The sequence below is a fragment of the Nylanderia fulva genome, unplaced genomic scaffold (assembly GCF_048542155.1).
Source record: "Nylanderia fulva isolate GAGA-0341 unplaced genomic scaffold, ASM4854215v1 Scaffold55, whole genome shotgun sequence".
Classification (NCBI taxonomy): domain Eukaryota; kingdom Metazoa; phylum Arthropoda; class Insecta; order Hymenoptera; family Formicidae; genus Nylanderia; species Nylanderia fulva.
The window spans coordinates 578,714-594,657 of NW_028190643.1; the positions used below are offsets into that span (position 1 = coordinate 578,714).

The 15,944-nt window shown below is 30.5% G+C and overlaps 1 protein-coding gene across 4 annotated transcripts in view; it reads left to right on the forward strand.

The window, feature by feature from the left end:
* The window catches only part of LOC114942570 (sodium-dependent nutrient amino acid transporter 1), a 20,512-nt gene continuing 4,568 nt past the window's right edge, over nucleotides 1-15,944 (forward strand). Inside the window, exons 1-4 of one of the 4 annotated variants that reach the window (XM_029317963.2) lie at nucleotides 1-120; nucleotides 2,146-2,450; nucleotides 10,770-10,986; nucleotides 11,599-11,970. In XM_029317963.2, coding sequence (XP_029173796.2) covers nucleotides 2,168-2,450; nucleotides 10,770-10,986; nucleotides 11,599-11,970 — 872 coding nt within the window. In that variant the 5' untranslated portion in view covers nucleotides 1-120; nucleotides 2,146-2,167. Of the gene's footprint in view, nucleotides 121-2,145; nucleotides 2,451-8,078; nucleotides 8,178-10,769; nucleotides 10,987-11,598; nucleotides 11,971-15,944 lie in introns of those variants that run through there. The other 3 variants (XM_029317962.2, XM_029317964.1, XM_085487453.1) reach the window with 3 other exon arrangements.

Consider the following 15,944-nt stretch of genomic DNA (forward strand, 5'->3'; position numbering starts at 1 on the left):
ATTTCTTTAAGCAGTCTATCGAAGATTGTCGACTGATTAACAAGACGCGTGTAGAATTTCGAGAAAAGAAAGGGATAATATAATACTTTTTATCCTGAAACAAGAATGGAACACACAAAGGTTTGGACATACATTATAAAAATTAATAAATATATAATATATATAATATATGTATAACATATATATTTACATATACATATAAAATTTTACATAATACTACTATTTATAAGTTTATAAATTATATTTTTTTACTATATCGTATATTAATTATAGTGTAAAAGTGTGAAAAATGTATGAATAGAATTTTCCTTATACAAAAGAAAATAATGTTCTTTTAGAAAAAATATATCTTTATCCTTGTTGTAACATTGACAATAAAGGATAAAGTAAAATAAAATATAAAGTTTTTAACTTTTTAATAAATATTGTGCGTGTAATTAATTATTAGTTAATATATGTGTGAAATGTGTGTATCTATAATGTAGCATATTACATGTGTGTTGTGTGTAAAATATTATAAAATATTTATCTTATTTTGATATTATAAATTAAAATTAAAAATATAGAGTTTATATATATAATATATATATATATATATATATATATATTATATATATAAACTCTATATTTTTTATATATACATATATATATATATATACATATATATATATATATATATATACATGTATATATATATATATATATATATATATATATACATACATGTATATATTTTTTATTAGCATAGTCTATATATATTTTTAATTTTATATATGTATATATATAAAATTAAAAATATATATAGAGCATACATATAAAAAATATACAGGGTGGCGCCACCCTATATACATATATATATTTTTTATATATAAACTCTATATTTATATATATATATATATATATATATATAAATATTTTAATTTTGTAATATTTTATTTAATTATTATATTTTTATTTTAATATATAACATATTATAAATATACATATATAAATCGTATATATACATATATATAATATTATATATAAGCTCTTTCTTTGACTCATGTGCATATCATAAACAATTCTATGTAAAAACTGTAAATGTAAAATTTCTTACGAACAAGATAAGATTTTCAACTTTTAAAACGTTAATTCATACGATCAATCTTTGTCTGTGTATAACGACGACGCGATTTTATTTGCGCGTATAAATGAATGTTTGCAGAGATGATGCGTTTGTCATTTGATCACGTACGCATTCTCATTTTACTCTCGTTTCGTACAGTCATTAAATCATTATACTGTTTAACTAGCAGCTTGTATCTCGAAAAAATGCTTGTGATTAAAAAATTCTTGTTAGAAATTAAAATTCATAAATGTATTTATCCCTTTATGACATAATAATATTTGTAAGACCTGTTAACAAAGTTGCTTGTATCTCTTTTCAAACTAAAAAATTTCAAGGTCAAATTTTTTTATGGATTTTTAAATGAAAAGGACTTAAAGAGATGAACACTTTCACACATATCGAATGTTTTTTTTTTAATTTTTTAAATAATTTTTTTTTAAATTAACTTTTTTCGAATTTTGATTCTAAATAACTCTTAAACGCGTCAACGTATCATCTTCTGATTTATGCTAAAAATTTTCTTTTTTTAATCCCTTCTCTGTAAACAACCCTTCGAAATGATCGAACCCGTATTTCACGATTTTTCATAATTTTGAGTCGTTTCCAAAAAATATAGACAGTAGAGACAGACTTTATAAACACCCTATACATTAGAATAACGTGACATGTTAAACTATCCGGATAACCAATATAAATCGTTAAAGATGTCATATCATATATCGTAAACAATATTAATCTTATATAATTTTTTTAGAGCAATCTGATTACACACAATATGAACGTAAATAATATTATATGTTATGGCATGACCGGTATGTTTTCTGAAAAAAAATCAGATAACAAATATATGTAATTTCTCAGAATTATGTCACTGTCATTGATACGATTATTAGCCGGCAGATACCGGTTTGAAAATATAGGAATGTAGGTTAGGTTAATAAAGTTAATACCCGAGTAGAAAACTGAAAATATACATATATAATGTATAAATGTTTTATACTTTCTCTCTCTCCTCCTTTCTTCTCTTTCTTTTTTAGAAAAGAAAATTTATTGATTTCAATGTTGATTAAAAAGGAAGACGTGACAGAGGAGAGTAAGGAGAGAGCGCAATGGAAAAACGGAGTGGAATTTCTTATGTCCTGTGTGGCGTTCTCTGTCGGTCTTGGAAATATCTGGCGATTTCCTTATACGGCTTACGAGAACGGCGGCGGTGCTTTTCTCATTCCTTATATAGTAGTACTCTTCATCATCGGCAAACCCTTTTATTACATGGAGATGATCCTTGGGCAATTCACCAGCAGCTCCTGCGTCCAAATCTGGTCCGTGTCGCCTTTATTTCAAGGTATTTTTGTCTTTAAAGGAATATAAAAAAAACTGGGCGCGCTGCTAAGTTTCAAAATTACAATGCATCTTAAAGTAACATTAATTAATTTAAACACAAAACATATTTTAACTGTAATGAGTTTAAAAGTAACAATTCAATTTTAATATTGTTAGAATATTATTTAGCAGCGCTCCCAGTTTTTTTAACTAACATTTTTTTATTTCTTTTTCACATGGCGCATGGACTTGGCATCTTGTTTATCTTTTTTTTTTAAAGATAAGTTTTTTTATGGTACGATTCTACATTTGCAAATTTAAATTTTTACTGATTCATTATACGACTCTATATATGTCTGCAACTTTAATTTTCCACTGGTACAAGTTTCTACTTTCACTTGGCGCAATTTTTTTTTATTTCATTACTTTTGTTACGATTGTACATGGGTTTATAATCGATAATATTTCATACAATTCTATTGTACATGGGTTTGCAATGTAGGATTCTACATAAGTTTGCAATGGATAATTTTTAATACAATTCTACAGGGGTTTGCAATGGTTAATTTTTCATAGGATTCTACATGAGTTTGCAATGTTTAATTTTTCATAGGATTCTACATAGGTTTGCAATGGGTACGATTCTACATGGGTTTGCAATGGATAATTTTTGTTAATGGCGTGCCCTTAACTGGTCGCCTTTTTTTACCTTTTTTTAAAGGTGAGTTTTTAGAGATTATATCATTCATTTTTGTATATCAAGAGACACGGTAGTGTCTCGCGACCAGTTAAGGGCGTAGCGGAGACACCGTGTATCTTAACGCGAGTCGGACATTTGAGTCTTTATAATATTTCGAATCCTCAATAATGGCTGAAGCAATCGAGTTTATACTAGACTTAATCGATAGATTGAGTTCGAATTATATAATAAAAGTGTCTTTATTTCTGCTCTACGTGATTAGTAAGCAGAGATATATAAATGCAAAGTCGAAATATGAAAAATTTCTATTAAGAAACGTCCCCGTCATCATTATCATCATCATTATCATCATTATCATCATCATTATCATCATCGACCACGCATACATAGTAGTATCGTGCTACACGTATTCACACGTATACAACACATGCGCACACATATATCACACGTACACAACACATGCAAGATGCATGTAGTGGTAATTTTGTCCATCTCGCACGTTTTACAACAGATGGCGATAGTGGCGCTCCGCCATATCGGCAGCGTGCGGGGTTATGTTGGCTAACTCTCTCTCTCTCTCTCTCTCTCTCTCTCTCTCTCTCTCTCTCTCTCTCTCTCTCTCTCTCTCTCTCTCTCTCTCTCTCTCTTTCTCACACACACACGCACACACACACACTCTCTCATTCTCACTCACTCACTCACTGTTCGTCTTGTGTACTTATTTAGTACATTCATGATCGGCAGCGTGCGGGGTTATGTTGGCTAACTCTCTCTCTCTCTCTCTCTCTCTCTCTCTCTCTCTCTCTCTCTCTCTCTCTCTCTCTTTCTCACACACACACGCACACACACACACACTCTCTCATTCTCACTCACTCACTCACTGTTCGTCTTGTGTACTTATTTAGTACATTCATGATTAAACATCTATATGCATTAATGTGAAATTTACTTACAATTAGTTTACTTGAAATATTCAATCTCTAAAGTGTTTATCTTATAAGATAGACAAAAAAATCTGAGTAAATAATAAGAAAAAAAAACAAGGATTATTATTGTCATAATTTTTTATCAATTAAGTACTCCCAACTATCCAATAATTAAATAAATACGTACAAATGTGCGCGCGTGTACACACATACACATATTGATATTAAAGAGATTGAAGGAGAGGAAGGAGAAGATAAAAATTTAAATATTCACATATATTTTCAAATATTATATATAAATTTATAGTTTACATATCTAATTAATAATGAATTTCTAATTATATTAAACATATCAAAATAAAGACATACATGTATTTATCAAATGAATAAAATTATTGAATACAGACTTAAAAAATTTATTAAACATAGACTTAAAAAATTAATTAATTAAACATATTCCAAATTTAGAAAAAATAAACTTTATTTATATATGCAACAGCTTTTTAAACTAAATTTTTAAATTCTATTTTATATTAGACAATTATCTCAATCAACATCTACGTCCACATTAGCTGCACTGCAGACTACCTCTACAGCCACATTATCTGCTCCGCGGATATAGCGTTATGCCAATACGATACATTACATGTACTTACTTACTTGCCTTTACTGTACCAACTCTTGTTCTTTCCACGTAATCATGTTTTTACAGTTATCGTTTGCTGTATATCTTCCAGCAAACTTTATTTCGTGTGAAGTGTATTTAATTAATTAAATCTCTGCGAAAGATTGAGAAGATGAAGGGATAATTCAAACTATGAAGACATGGTTACATGGAAAAGACAAGAGTTGATACAATAATAAAGACATACATGTATTTGTATCCTGCTGGCATAAGGTTATAGAAGTTGATTGAGATTGAAAAATAATAATGAAAATAATAAAAAAAATAAAGACACATGTATTTGTATCGTGCTGGCATAAAGTTAAAAAAGTTGATTGAGATTGAAAAATAATAATAAAAATAATTAAAAAAAGGAAATATTCAATCATCATTTAAAAGCATATTTGAAATCTGTAGAATAAACAGTTTTTGCAAAAAATGTGGAGCATTTGAGCTCTAGTAAGTCTAAAAATAAATGTAAACATCAATTAATAATAACTGATGTTATATACAGGGATTGTCCGGAAAGTAATGCGTCGCATTTTTTTAAAAAAGAATTTATTGATCGCATAGGTAAAACAACTTAAAATTGTTCGAAGTATGACCCTTCTGCGTCAATACATTTTTGCCAACGCGATTTCCATGCGTCATAAGATTTCTGGAACTCCTTGACTGGGATGCTGTTCAGGGAGGCCGTCGAAGTAGCTTGTACGTCGTGTGCCATTCCGCACTCTGCCTCTTTGACTCCGGATCGTACTGAAAGACCCATGACTCATCCCCAGTGATAACGTTGTTCAGGAAATTGGGATTATCTGCACAGAGTTGCTTGAGTTCTTCACAAACTTCCACTCGGTGTTGCTTTTGCGCATCGGTCAACACTCTGGGCACAAGTTTTGCGCAAATCTTCCGCATGGCCAAGTCTTCCGATACAATCTCGTGAACAATCGTTTTCGGCAAGTTCAATAATTCCGACATTAAGCGAACATTCATTCGACGGTCTGAATTCAATAATTGGCGCACACGAGTCACATTGTCGTCCGTTCGCGATGTTGACGGGCGTCCTGCGCGGGCCTCGTCGGCGACCTCCTTCCGACCTTCTCTAAACATCTTGTGCCATCTGTTTGACTGCGATTTGGAAAGGCAATCGTCCCCGAAAACTTTCTTGAGCATTTCAAAAGTTTCCAGCGGCGTCTTGTCCAGCTTCACGCAAAACTTTATCGCATAGCGTTGCTCTATCGTTCTCTCCATCACAAGTTCGACGCGACCACTAAGCAGAGGTTCACAGAATAAGCCGTCCTAACCCTCCAAGCGCATGGAAACAATTGAGCGACCTACCGTTGGAAAGCTAAGGGTACCCCCTTCCTCCCCAACCGGTCCCATCGCTCTGCGATGTATAGTCGCGTCACAAAAAAATGCGACGCATTACTTTCCGGACAAACCCTGTATATATTATATATATAAACCAATTTGTTGCAATATTCACTATAAAAGGTTGTAAGGGTAAGATGGCTAAAAGTGAATAATTTAAAAGATAGTTAACATAATTTTACATAAACTGAAATATTTCATAAAATAAAATATTTGTAATATTTCGAAGTTTATGTAAGATTATGTAAAAATTATACCTTTACAACTTTTTATAGTAAATATTGCGAGTTAAATCGATTTATATGAGAAAAATTAAGGTAATTCTATTTTGAAAATATAAGTGACCTTTAAATAACCTTGAAAATCGTCGTTTAGGAAAAAGTCTGTGTCAACTTTTTCTTTTTCGAAATCCTGCAACTTTTATCTAAATTTAATAGAAAATGTATAAAAAATGCTCGACATTAGTACACACACACACACACATACACACACACACACACACATATACACACACACACACACACACATATGGGTAAATTTATATAATTAGGGTGCTTTAGGAGGAATGATCAGGATTCTAGGATATGATTGTACACATCATTTTAAGCAAAGAAGTTTAGATAAACATGTTTAATAATTGTTCTATTCCGGTCATAAAAATATACAAAAATGAATGATATAATCTCTAAAAACTCACCTTTAAAAAAAGGTAAAAAAAGGCGACCAGTTAAGGGCACGCCATTAACAAAAATTATCCATTGCAAACCCATGTAGAATCCTATCCTATTGCAAACCCATGTAGAATCCTATGAAAAATTAATCATTGCAAACCCATGTAGAATCCTAGGCAAAATTAACCATTGCAAACCCATGTAGAATCGTACCCATTGCAAACCTATGTAGAATCCTATGAAAAATTAACCATTGCAAACTCATGTAGAATCCTATGAAAAATTAACCATTGCAAACCCATGTAGAATTGTATTAAAAATTATCCATTGCAAACTTATGTAGAATCCTACATTGCAAACCCATGTACAATAGAATTGTATGAAAAATTATCGATTATAAACCCATGTACAATCGTAACAAAAGTAATGAAATAAAAAAAAAATTGCGCCAAGTGAAAGTAGAAACTTGTACCAGTGGAAAATTAAAGTTGCAGACATATATAGAGTCGTATAATGAATCAGTAAAAATTTAAATTTGCAAATGTAGAATCGTACCATAAAAAAACTTATCTTTTAAAAAAAAAGATAAACAAGATGCCAAGTCCATGCGCCATGTGAAAAAGAAATAAAAAAATTTTAGTTAAAAAAACTGGGCGCGCTGCTAAGTTTCAAAATTACAATGCACCTTAAAGTAACATTAATTAATTTAAACACAAAACATGTTTTAACTGTAATAAGTTTAAAAGTAACAATTTAATTTTAATATTGTTAGAATATTATTTAGCAGCGCTCCCAGTTTTTTTAACTAACATTTTTTTATTTCTTTTTCACATGGCGCATGGACTTGGCATCTTGTTTATCTTTTTTTTTAAAAGATAAGTTTTTTTATGGTACGATTCTACATTTGCAAATTTAAATTTTTACTGATTCATTATACGACTCTATATATGTCTGCAACTTTAATTTTCCACTGGTACAAGTTTCTACTTTCACTTGGCGCAATTTTTTTTTTTATTTCATTACTTTTGTTACGATTGTACATGGGTTTATAATCGATAATTTTTCATACAATTCTATTGTACATGGGTTTGCAATGTAGGATTCTACATAAGTTTGCAATAGATAATTTTTAATACAATTCTACATGGGTTTGCAATGGTTAATTTTTCATAGGATTCTACATGAGTTTGCAATGGTTAATTTTTCATAGGATTCTACATAGGTTTGCAATGGGTACGATTCTACATGGGTTTGCAATGGTTAATTTTGCCTAGGATTCTACATGGGTTTGCAATGATTAATTTTTCATAGGATTCTACATGGGTTTGCAATAGGATAGGATTCTACATGGGTTTGCAATGGATAATTTTTGTTAATGGCGTGCCCTTAACTGGTCGCCTTTTTTTACCTTTTTTTAAAGGTGAGTTTTTAGAGATTATTTTTATGACCGGAATAGAACAATTATTAAACATGTTTATCTAAACTTCTTTGCTTAAAATGATGTGTACAATCATATCCTAGAATCCTGATCATTCCTCCTAAAGCACCCTATTTATATAAATTTACCCATATGTGTGTGTGTGTGTGTGTATGTGTGTGTGTGTGTGTACTAATGTCGAGCATTTTTTATACATTTTCTATTAAATTTAGATAAAAGTTGCAGGATTTCGAAAAAGAAAAAGTTGACACAGACTTTTTCCTAAACGGCGATTTTCAAGGTTATTTAAAGGTCACTTATATTTTCAAAATAGAATTACCTTAATTTTTCTCATATAAATCGATTCCTCGCAATATTTACTATAAAAAGTTGTAAAGGTATAATTTTTACATAATCTTACATAAACTTCGAAATATTACAAATATTTTATTTTATGAAATATTTCAGTTTATGTAAAATTATGTTAACTATCTTTTAAATTATTCACTTTTAGCCATCTTACCCTTACAACCTTTTATAGTGAATAATGCAACAAATTGGTTTATATATATAATATATATATAACATCAGTTATTATTAATTGATGTTTACATTTATTTTTAGACTTACTAGAGCTCAAATGCTCCACATTTTTTGCAAAAACTGTTTATTCTACAGATTTCAAATATGCTTTTAAATGATGATTGAATATTTCCTTTTTTTAATTATTTTTATTATTATTTTTCAATCTCAATCAACTTTTATAACTTTATGCCAGCACGATACAAATACATGTGTCTTTATTTTTTTTATTATTTTTATTATTATTTTTCAATCTCAATCAACTTCTATAACCTTATGCCAGCAGGATACAAATACATGTATGTCTTTATTATTGTATCAACTCTTGTCTTTTCCATGTAACCATGTCTTCATAGTTTGAATTATCCCTTCATCTTCTCAATCTTTCGCAGAGATTTAATTAATTAAATACACTTCACACGAAATAAAGTTTGCTGGAAGATATACAGCAAACGATAACTGTAAAAACATGATTACGTGGAAAGAACAAGAGTTGGTACAGTAAAGGCAAGTAAGTAAGTACATGTAATGTATCGTATTGGCATAACGCTATATCCGCGGAGCAGATAATGTGGCTGTAGAGGTAGTATGCAGTGCAGCTAATGTGGACGTAGATGTTGATTGAGATAATTGTCTAATATAAAATAAAATTTAAAAATTTAGTTTAAAAAGCTGTTGCATATATAAATAAAGTTTATTTTTTCTAAATTTGGAATATGTTTAATTAATTAAGTTTTTAAGTCTATGTTTAATAAATTTTTTAAGTCTGCATTCAATAATTTTATTCATTTGATAAATACATGTATGTCTTTATATTGATATGTTTAATATAATTAGAAATTCATTATTAATTAGATATGTAAACTATAAATTCATATATAATATTTGAAAATATATGTGAATATTTAAATTTTTATCTTCTCCTTCCTCTCCTTCAATCTCTTTAATATCAATAGGTGTATGTGTGTACACGCGCGCACATTTGTACGTATTTATTTAATTATTGGATAGTTAAGAGTACTTAATTGATAAAAAATTATGACAATAATAATCCTTTTGTTTTTTTTTCTTATTATTTACTCAGATTTTTTTGTCTATCTTATAATATAAACACTTTAGAGATTGAATATTTCAAGTAAACTAATTGTAAGTAAATTTCACATTAATGCATATAGATGTTTAATCATGAATGTACTAAATAAGTACACAAGACGAACAGTGAGTGAGTGAGTGAGAATGAGAGTGTGTGTGTGTGAGAGAGAGAGAGAGAGAGAGAGAGAGAGAGAGAGAGAGAGAGAGAGAGAGAGAGAGAGAGAGAGTTAGCCAACATAACTCCGCACGCTGCCGATATGGCGGAGCGCCACTATCGCCATCTGTTGTAAAACGTGCGAGATGGACAAAATTACCACTACGTGCATCTTGCATGTGTTGTGTACGTGTGATATATGTGTGCGCATGTGTTGTATACGTGTGAATACGTGTAACACGATACTACTATGTATGCGTGGTCGATGATGATAATGATGATAATGATGACGGGGACGTTTCTTAATAGAAATTTTTCATATTTTGACTTTGCATTTATATATCTCTGCTTACAAATCACGTAGAGCAGAAATAAAGACACTTTTATTATATAATTCGAACTCAATCTATCGATTAAGTCTAGTATAAACTCGATTGCTTCAGCCATTATTGAGGATTCGAAATATTATAAAGACTCAAATGTCCGACTCGCGTTAAGATACACGGTGTCTCCGCTACGCCCTTAACTGGTCGCGAGACACTACCGTGTCTCTTGATATGAATTATATATCTTTGTCTCTTTTCAGATACGTTCTTTAAAAAGACACAAAAATATGTATATGTATGTGTATGTATATAGTATATAGTTTAACCAGAGATTAGAGTTAACCGAAATTGATGAAATTGGCCCTAAAATCGATTATTTACACCTAAAAATATTCCCTTATTAAATCTATATGAGAATGGAGTTTAATATTTATTTACCAGGTATTGGCTATGGCGTAGTAATATCGGTATTCTCCGTAATTACTTATTACTGCGGCCTTATGGCTTTGACGCTCTACTACATGGTGGCCAGTTGCCAGTCCGAACTTCCGTGGGCCTATTGTTGGGAAGAATGGGATGACGCGTGCTTCAATAGCTCATCAACCGTTATCGAACATGTGAAAAACGGAACTAGAAGTTCCGCTGATTTGTATTTTAGGTACATTAATCCTCGTACAATGCGAGATATATACAACGTTTTTATTTTTTACGTCTCTATTTATTACCTGACGCTATTATTACATTGGTATGTATGCGTATCAAATACATAAATTATTAAGACTCATTCGTACATTTTCGAGTTATTCTCGGAAATTTATTATCCGATCAGATTTAGAATAAGAATTCCGTCATATCTCTTACAATTGTAAAACGACGTAATGACATACATATATACATATGTATAATGCATCATTAAATTGCATCATTGATATATATTATCTCTCAACCGCATATATTATGCACACTATCTTTATCGTTATCTTTATTGTCGAATTTTTATTTTTAAAATTTTCTTTTATCTTTTAGTCTTATTTTCTCTTCTTTTTTTATTCTTGAAGAATTTTCATTATTCCTTAGGAGAAATTTATTTTCCAAAATGGAATAAACATTATCCAGCCCAGACAGCACCATATCCAAAATTGGAGCATGAGATATCTTTAAGATGTCTTTTGGATATCATATCATAAGATATGATATATTCATAAAGATGTCTTATGCGCCAATTTTAGACATGGTGCTGTCTGAAAATCATCTATGTACATATGTTTAGAAAAGTCGTCCTTAATGAAACAGGACTCGAGAATGGACTCGGGTCACCTTCGTGGAAGTTGGTCCTGGCGTTGCTGATCAGTTGGATATTCGTCTACGTCGTGATCTGCAAGGGTGTGAAAAGTACCGGTAAAGCGGCTTACTTTCTGGCCCTTTTCCCGTACGTCATCATGATCAGTCTTTTGGTTAGAGCGGTGACGCTGGACGGAGCGGTGGACGGCATTATCTTTCTCTTCAACCCCGTGTGGCACAAGATTCTAGAACCAGCGGTTTGGTATGCCGCCGTCACCCAATCCTTTTTCTCTCTTGGCGTGTGCTTCGGCGCGGTGACCATGTACTCCTCCTATAACAGTTTCGAACACAATACGTCCAGGTGTGTATTACTTTCATTGTCGGACACATTTTTATTGTCAGTCGCATTTTTTCTTTAATATACACTGGGCACTATATAGTTAACCTAAGAATTTTGAAACAAAATCTAGAGAATAATTTAATCCCCAACAATTTAAGGGGATCCTTCACGATTATCTGTTTTATCGACACAGTCGTATATTTTCGTACTTCTAGAATTTCTCTGCATTAATTTGTCAGAACATAAAATGCTTCTCTACAATTGCAATAAATAATACATCAATAATACCAGGAAATCTCGAAGTTATATGAAAAATGAGAAATAACAGTTTTTCTTACCTGCTATATTTTCATCTCGATATGACATCTTGAATTGCAGACGAACTGTCAACCTCATCATAATATATGCTTTATATAAAACATATGCACTGCTAACCTCTAAATCTGGATTAGAAATCTAATAAAAATGTGTAATTAGAAGTACGATTTCGTACGTATGTGTGCGTGCGTTGTGTATACATGCATATGTTTTGGATATGTTGCTATTTTGGGTATGTTGCTATTTTGTCGGAGTTTCCTGTCGAAAATGGTCGATTAAAACCGATTAAAATAAGAAGTAATCTGAATCGATCGGGATTTCTGCACCGAAAATACAGTATTAAAACCGATTGAAAATAATATCATATATTCTGATAGACCAGTGCCATTAATATTGTTTGACGAAAAAATTAATAACAGGACGGCTCTTGGTGGAATTGGTAGATAATTTTGCACGGATTACGGGAAAAAAAATGCAATTCGATCAGATGTATTTTAGGGTGTTCTGGGGTGACTTTTAGGGGTGGCAAGCGGTTTTTTGTGATTTCCGCCAAAAGTTGACCTCGGATCAAAAAATGTTCTAAGAAAAAGTTGTAGATATTAAAACGATCTAAAACTTTTGTATACATTATTTTTTACATAACCTCAAAATTTTCGAGAAAAATTTAAAAAACTGTGTTTTTCGTAATTATTTTTTTTCTCGGACAAAAAAAATTTTTTTTCACCCTTTGTTTTTTAAATTTGGTGGACATTTTTTTTTTAAATTTGGTGGAAACTTACCTTTTCATGTCCCAAATAAGCTGTAATTTTTTGGAATAAAAATATTTATGTTTCAAAGTTTTGTTGACGTAAAACCGAAAAATTACCCCTAACTTCAATCGAAAAATCTCGTGTTAAAATTTTAGATTTTTTCAGGGAGGGATTTTATTCGTTGAAATGTCTATTTTCAGATGGTTCAAAAAAATGAGACCTCACTTTGCACAAAATTGTCAGAAATTGCAAAAAACTGAAAAAACGTGTTTTCAAAAAGTAATATTTTCAGTTATTGCTTGAAATGTGATATTATTTATTAAAATTTTTAGTTGGAATGTATAAAAATGGTATCATTTAATGTTGCATTGATAAATAAAGTAATTGCAAATTGTTGAAGAAAGAGATGTGAAAAAAATTAGGTTTTGACTGGTTTCAGTCAGAAAAAATGATTACTGCAATATCTTCATTATAAAAATGTAAATTTATTGACATTGTTGGATGTAGAGATATTAATAACATTGATTTTAAAATATTATTTCAACACAAAAAAGAAATTTCAGGAAATGCCCATGGAAATTATAAATAAATCGTTTTCATTAACCGACGCTAATAATAATTATAATTAAATTTATCAGGTGTCACACAAATTTTCTCTTTTTCGCTGGCAGTTCTTCGTCGTCAGATTGTATAAAACTTGCGGATTCGGTTGGACCTTCATTGATGTTATTGTCTTCTTCAATTTCGATGCTCCGTAAGAACGATGTTTCTAAGAACTGGTCCGTAAGAAAGATGTTTGTAAGAACTGGTTCATCGTCGATAGCTTCTTTTGAGTCGCTTATTTCCTGAATATTTTGTTGTTCCATATTGCAGCATTTCTCGGAAGCGTGGCAGTTTAAACACAAATTTGTGCATTTCAATCCATGTTTGCGACATCCACATTTTTTGCTGTTACATCCGGTTTCACAGTTGCAGCAAATAGTTTTCAGTAATATTTCCGGAATCAATTCTTGTTCTATGAATATCGGCATAATTCCATCCTGAAATTTTTGCTAGCCCCAATCCGTTGCGGTTAGTGTGTTACCGAGCCAAGTCTGAAGTTGATAGTATGCTCGGTAACAATAAGCAATAACTGAAAATATTACTTTTTGAAAACACGTTTTTTCAGTTTTTCGCAATTATTGGCAATTTTGTGCAAAGTGAGGTCTCATTTTTTTGAACCATCTAAAAATAGACATTTCAACAAATAAAATCCCTCCCTGAAAAAATCTAAAATTTTAACACGAGATTTTTCGATTGAAGTTAGGGGTAATTTTTCGGTTTTACGTCAACAAAACTTTGAAACATAAATATTTTTATTCCAAAAAATTACAGCTTATTTGGGACATAAAAAGGTAAGTTTCCACCAAATTAAAAAAAAAATGTCCACCAAATTTAAAAAACAAAGGGTAAAAAAAAATTTTTTTTTGTCCGAGAAAAAAAATAATTACGAAAAACACAGTTTTTTAAATTTTTCTCGAAAATTTTGAGGTTATGTGAAAAATGATGTATACAAAAGTTTTAGATCGTTTTAATATCTACAACTTTTTCTTAGAGCATTTTTTGATCCGAGGTCAACTTTTGGCGGAAATCACAAAAAACCGCTTGCCACCCCTAAAAGTCACACCAAAACACCCTAAAATACATCTGATCAAATTGCATTTTTTTTCCCCGTAATCCGTGCAAAATTATCTACCAATTCCACCAAGAGCCGTCCTGTTATTAATTTTTTCCGTTTTTGGTCTCTTTAACACCTAATTGCACTGGTCTCTCTCTCTCTCTCTCTCTCTCTATGGCGGATTAATGGGATTATATACATCCATCTCAATCCGATATTATACAATTGCATCAAATCGGTTTTAATGCAATGTGAATCTGTCGGAATAATCCGACAAAAATAATCCGTTGCTATTCGAAATTCCACGATTTTGCGGATTACATCGCGATACACAATTAAAATAATGTCAAATGTCTTGCTTATATTTCGTGTAAACTTTATTTTAATTAAATCACATATTTAATTATCACATATTCTACAAGAATACTGTCATGTAATATATTTTAAACAATATTATTGCTTGGTTGAGTTTTCTTTCAAACTAATTTTAAAATAAACTGATATTATAACAAAACGTAAGTAAACTTATGATAAATGAATAACAGTTCATATAACTAAATGATATCAAACTTTCAAGTAATACAAACAATTTGTATTAAAATTGGAAATGAAATAAACACAACTAAAATAAAAATAAACACAAAATTGTTTAAACATAAACAAAAACTAATATTTAAGGCTCTTGAATATTCACTCTAGTCATCTTGAATTGATGACATCAGAAGCGAGAAAACAACTAAAAAGATTCTTGCGTCTTAAGCTCATTCTACAATACATGGAGTAAGGAGTAAGAGTAAGATTTCAACAAATCAAAAATCAGGAGTAAGGAAATAGGCGAATCCCATTTCGTATTTCTTACTTTTTACTCCATGTATTATAGAATGAGCTTTTATATGAAAATAAAGATGTTTTCTAATAAAATAATGGATAATCAATCGAGTATTCAAGGGCCTTAAAAGAACAAATCTTTTGAACTATTACGATAAATGAATTTCGGGCGAGTAAACGGATTACGTTTTAATCGGTTTTAATCGATCATTTTCGGCAGGGTTGCTGAAGGATCCCCTTAAGAAGCTTTACAGTTTAAGGACACTAGGTCTGTTTTATCAACAAATGTTATTTTTATTTAAAGCTCTATCTTGACTATACAAAATGAAAAATTCTTTACTATAATTAAAGATTAAAATATTTATAATAACAAATCTGGGCTACAATATATGTATATAAAAAAACAAGAAAGCTAAATAATTACAGTTTTTCTATCGATTTTT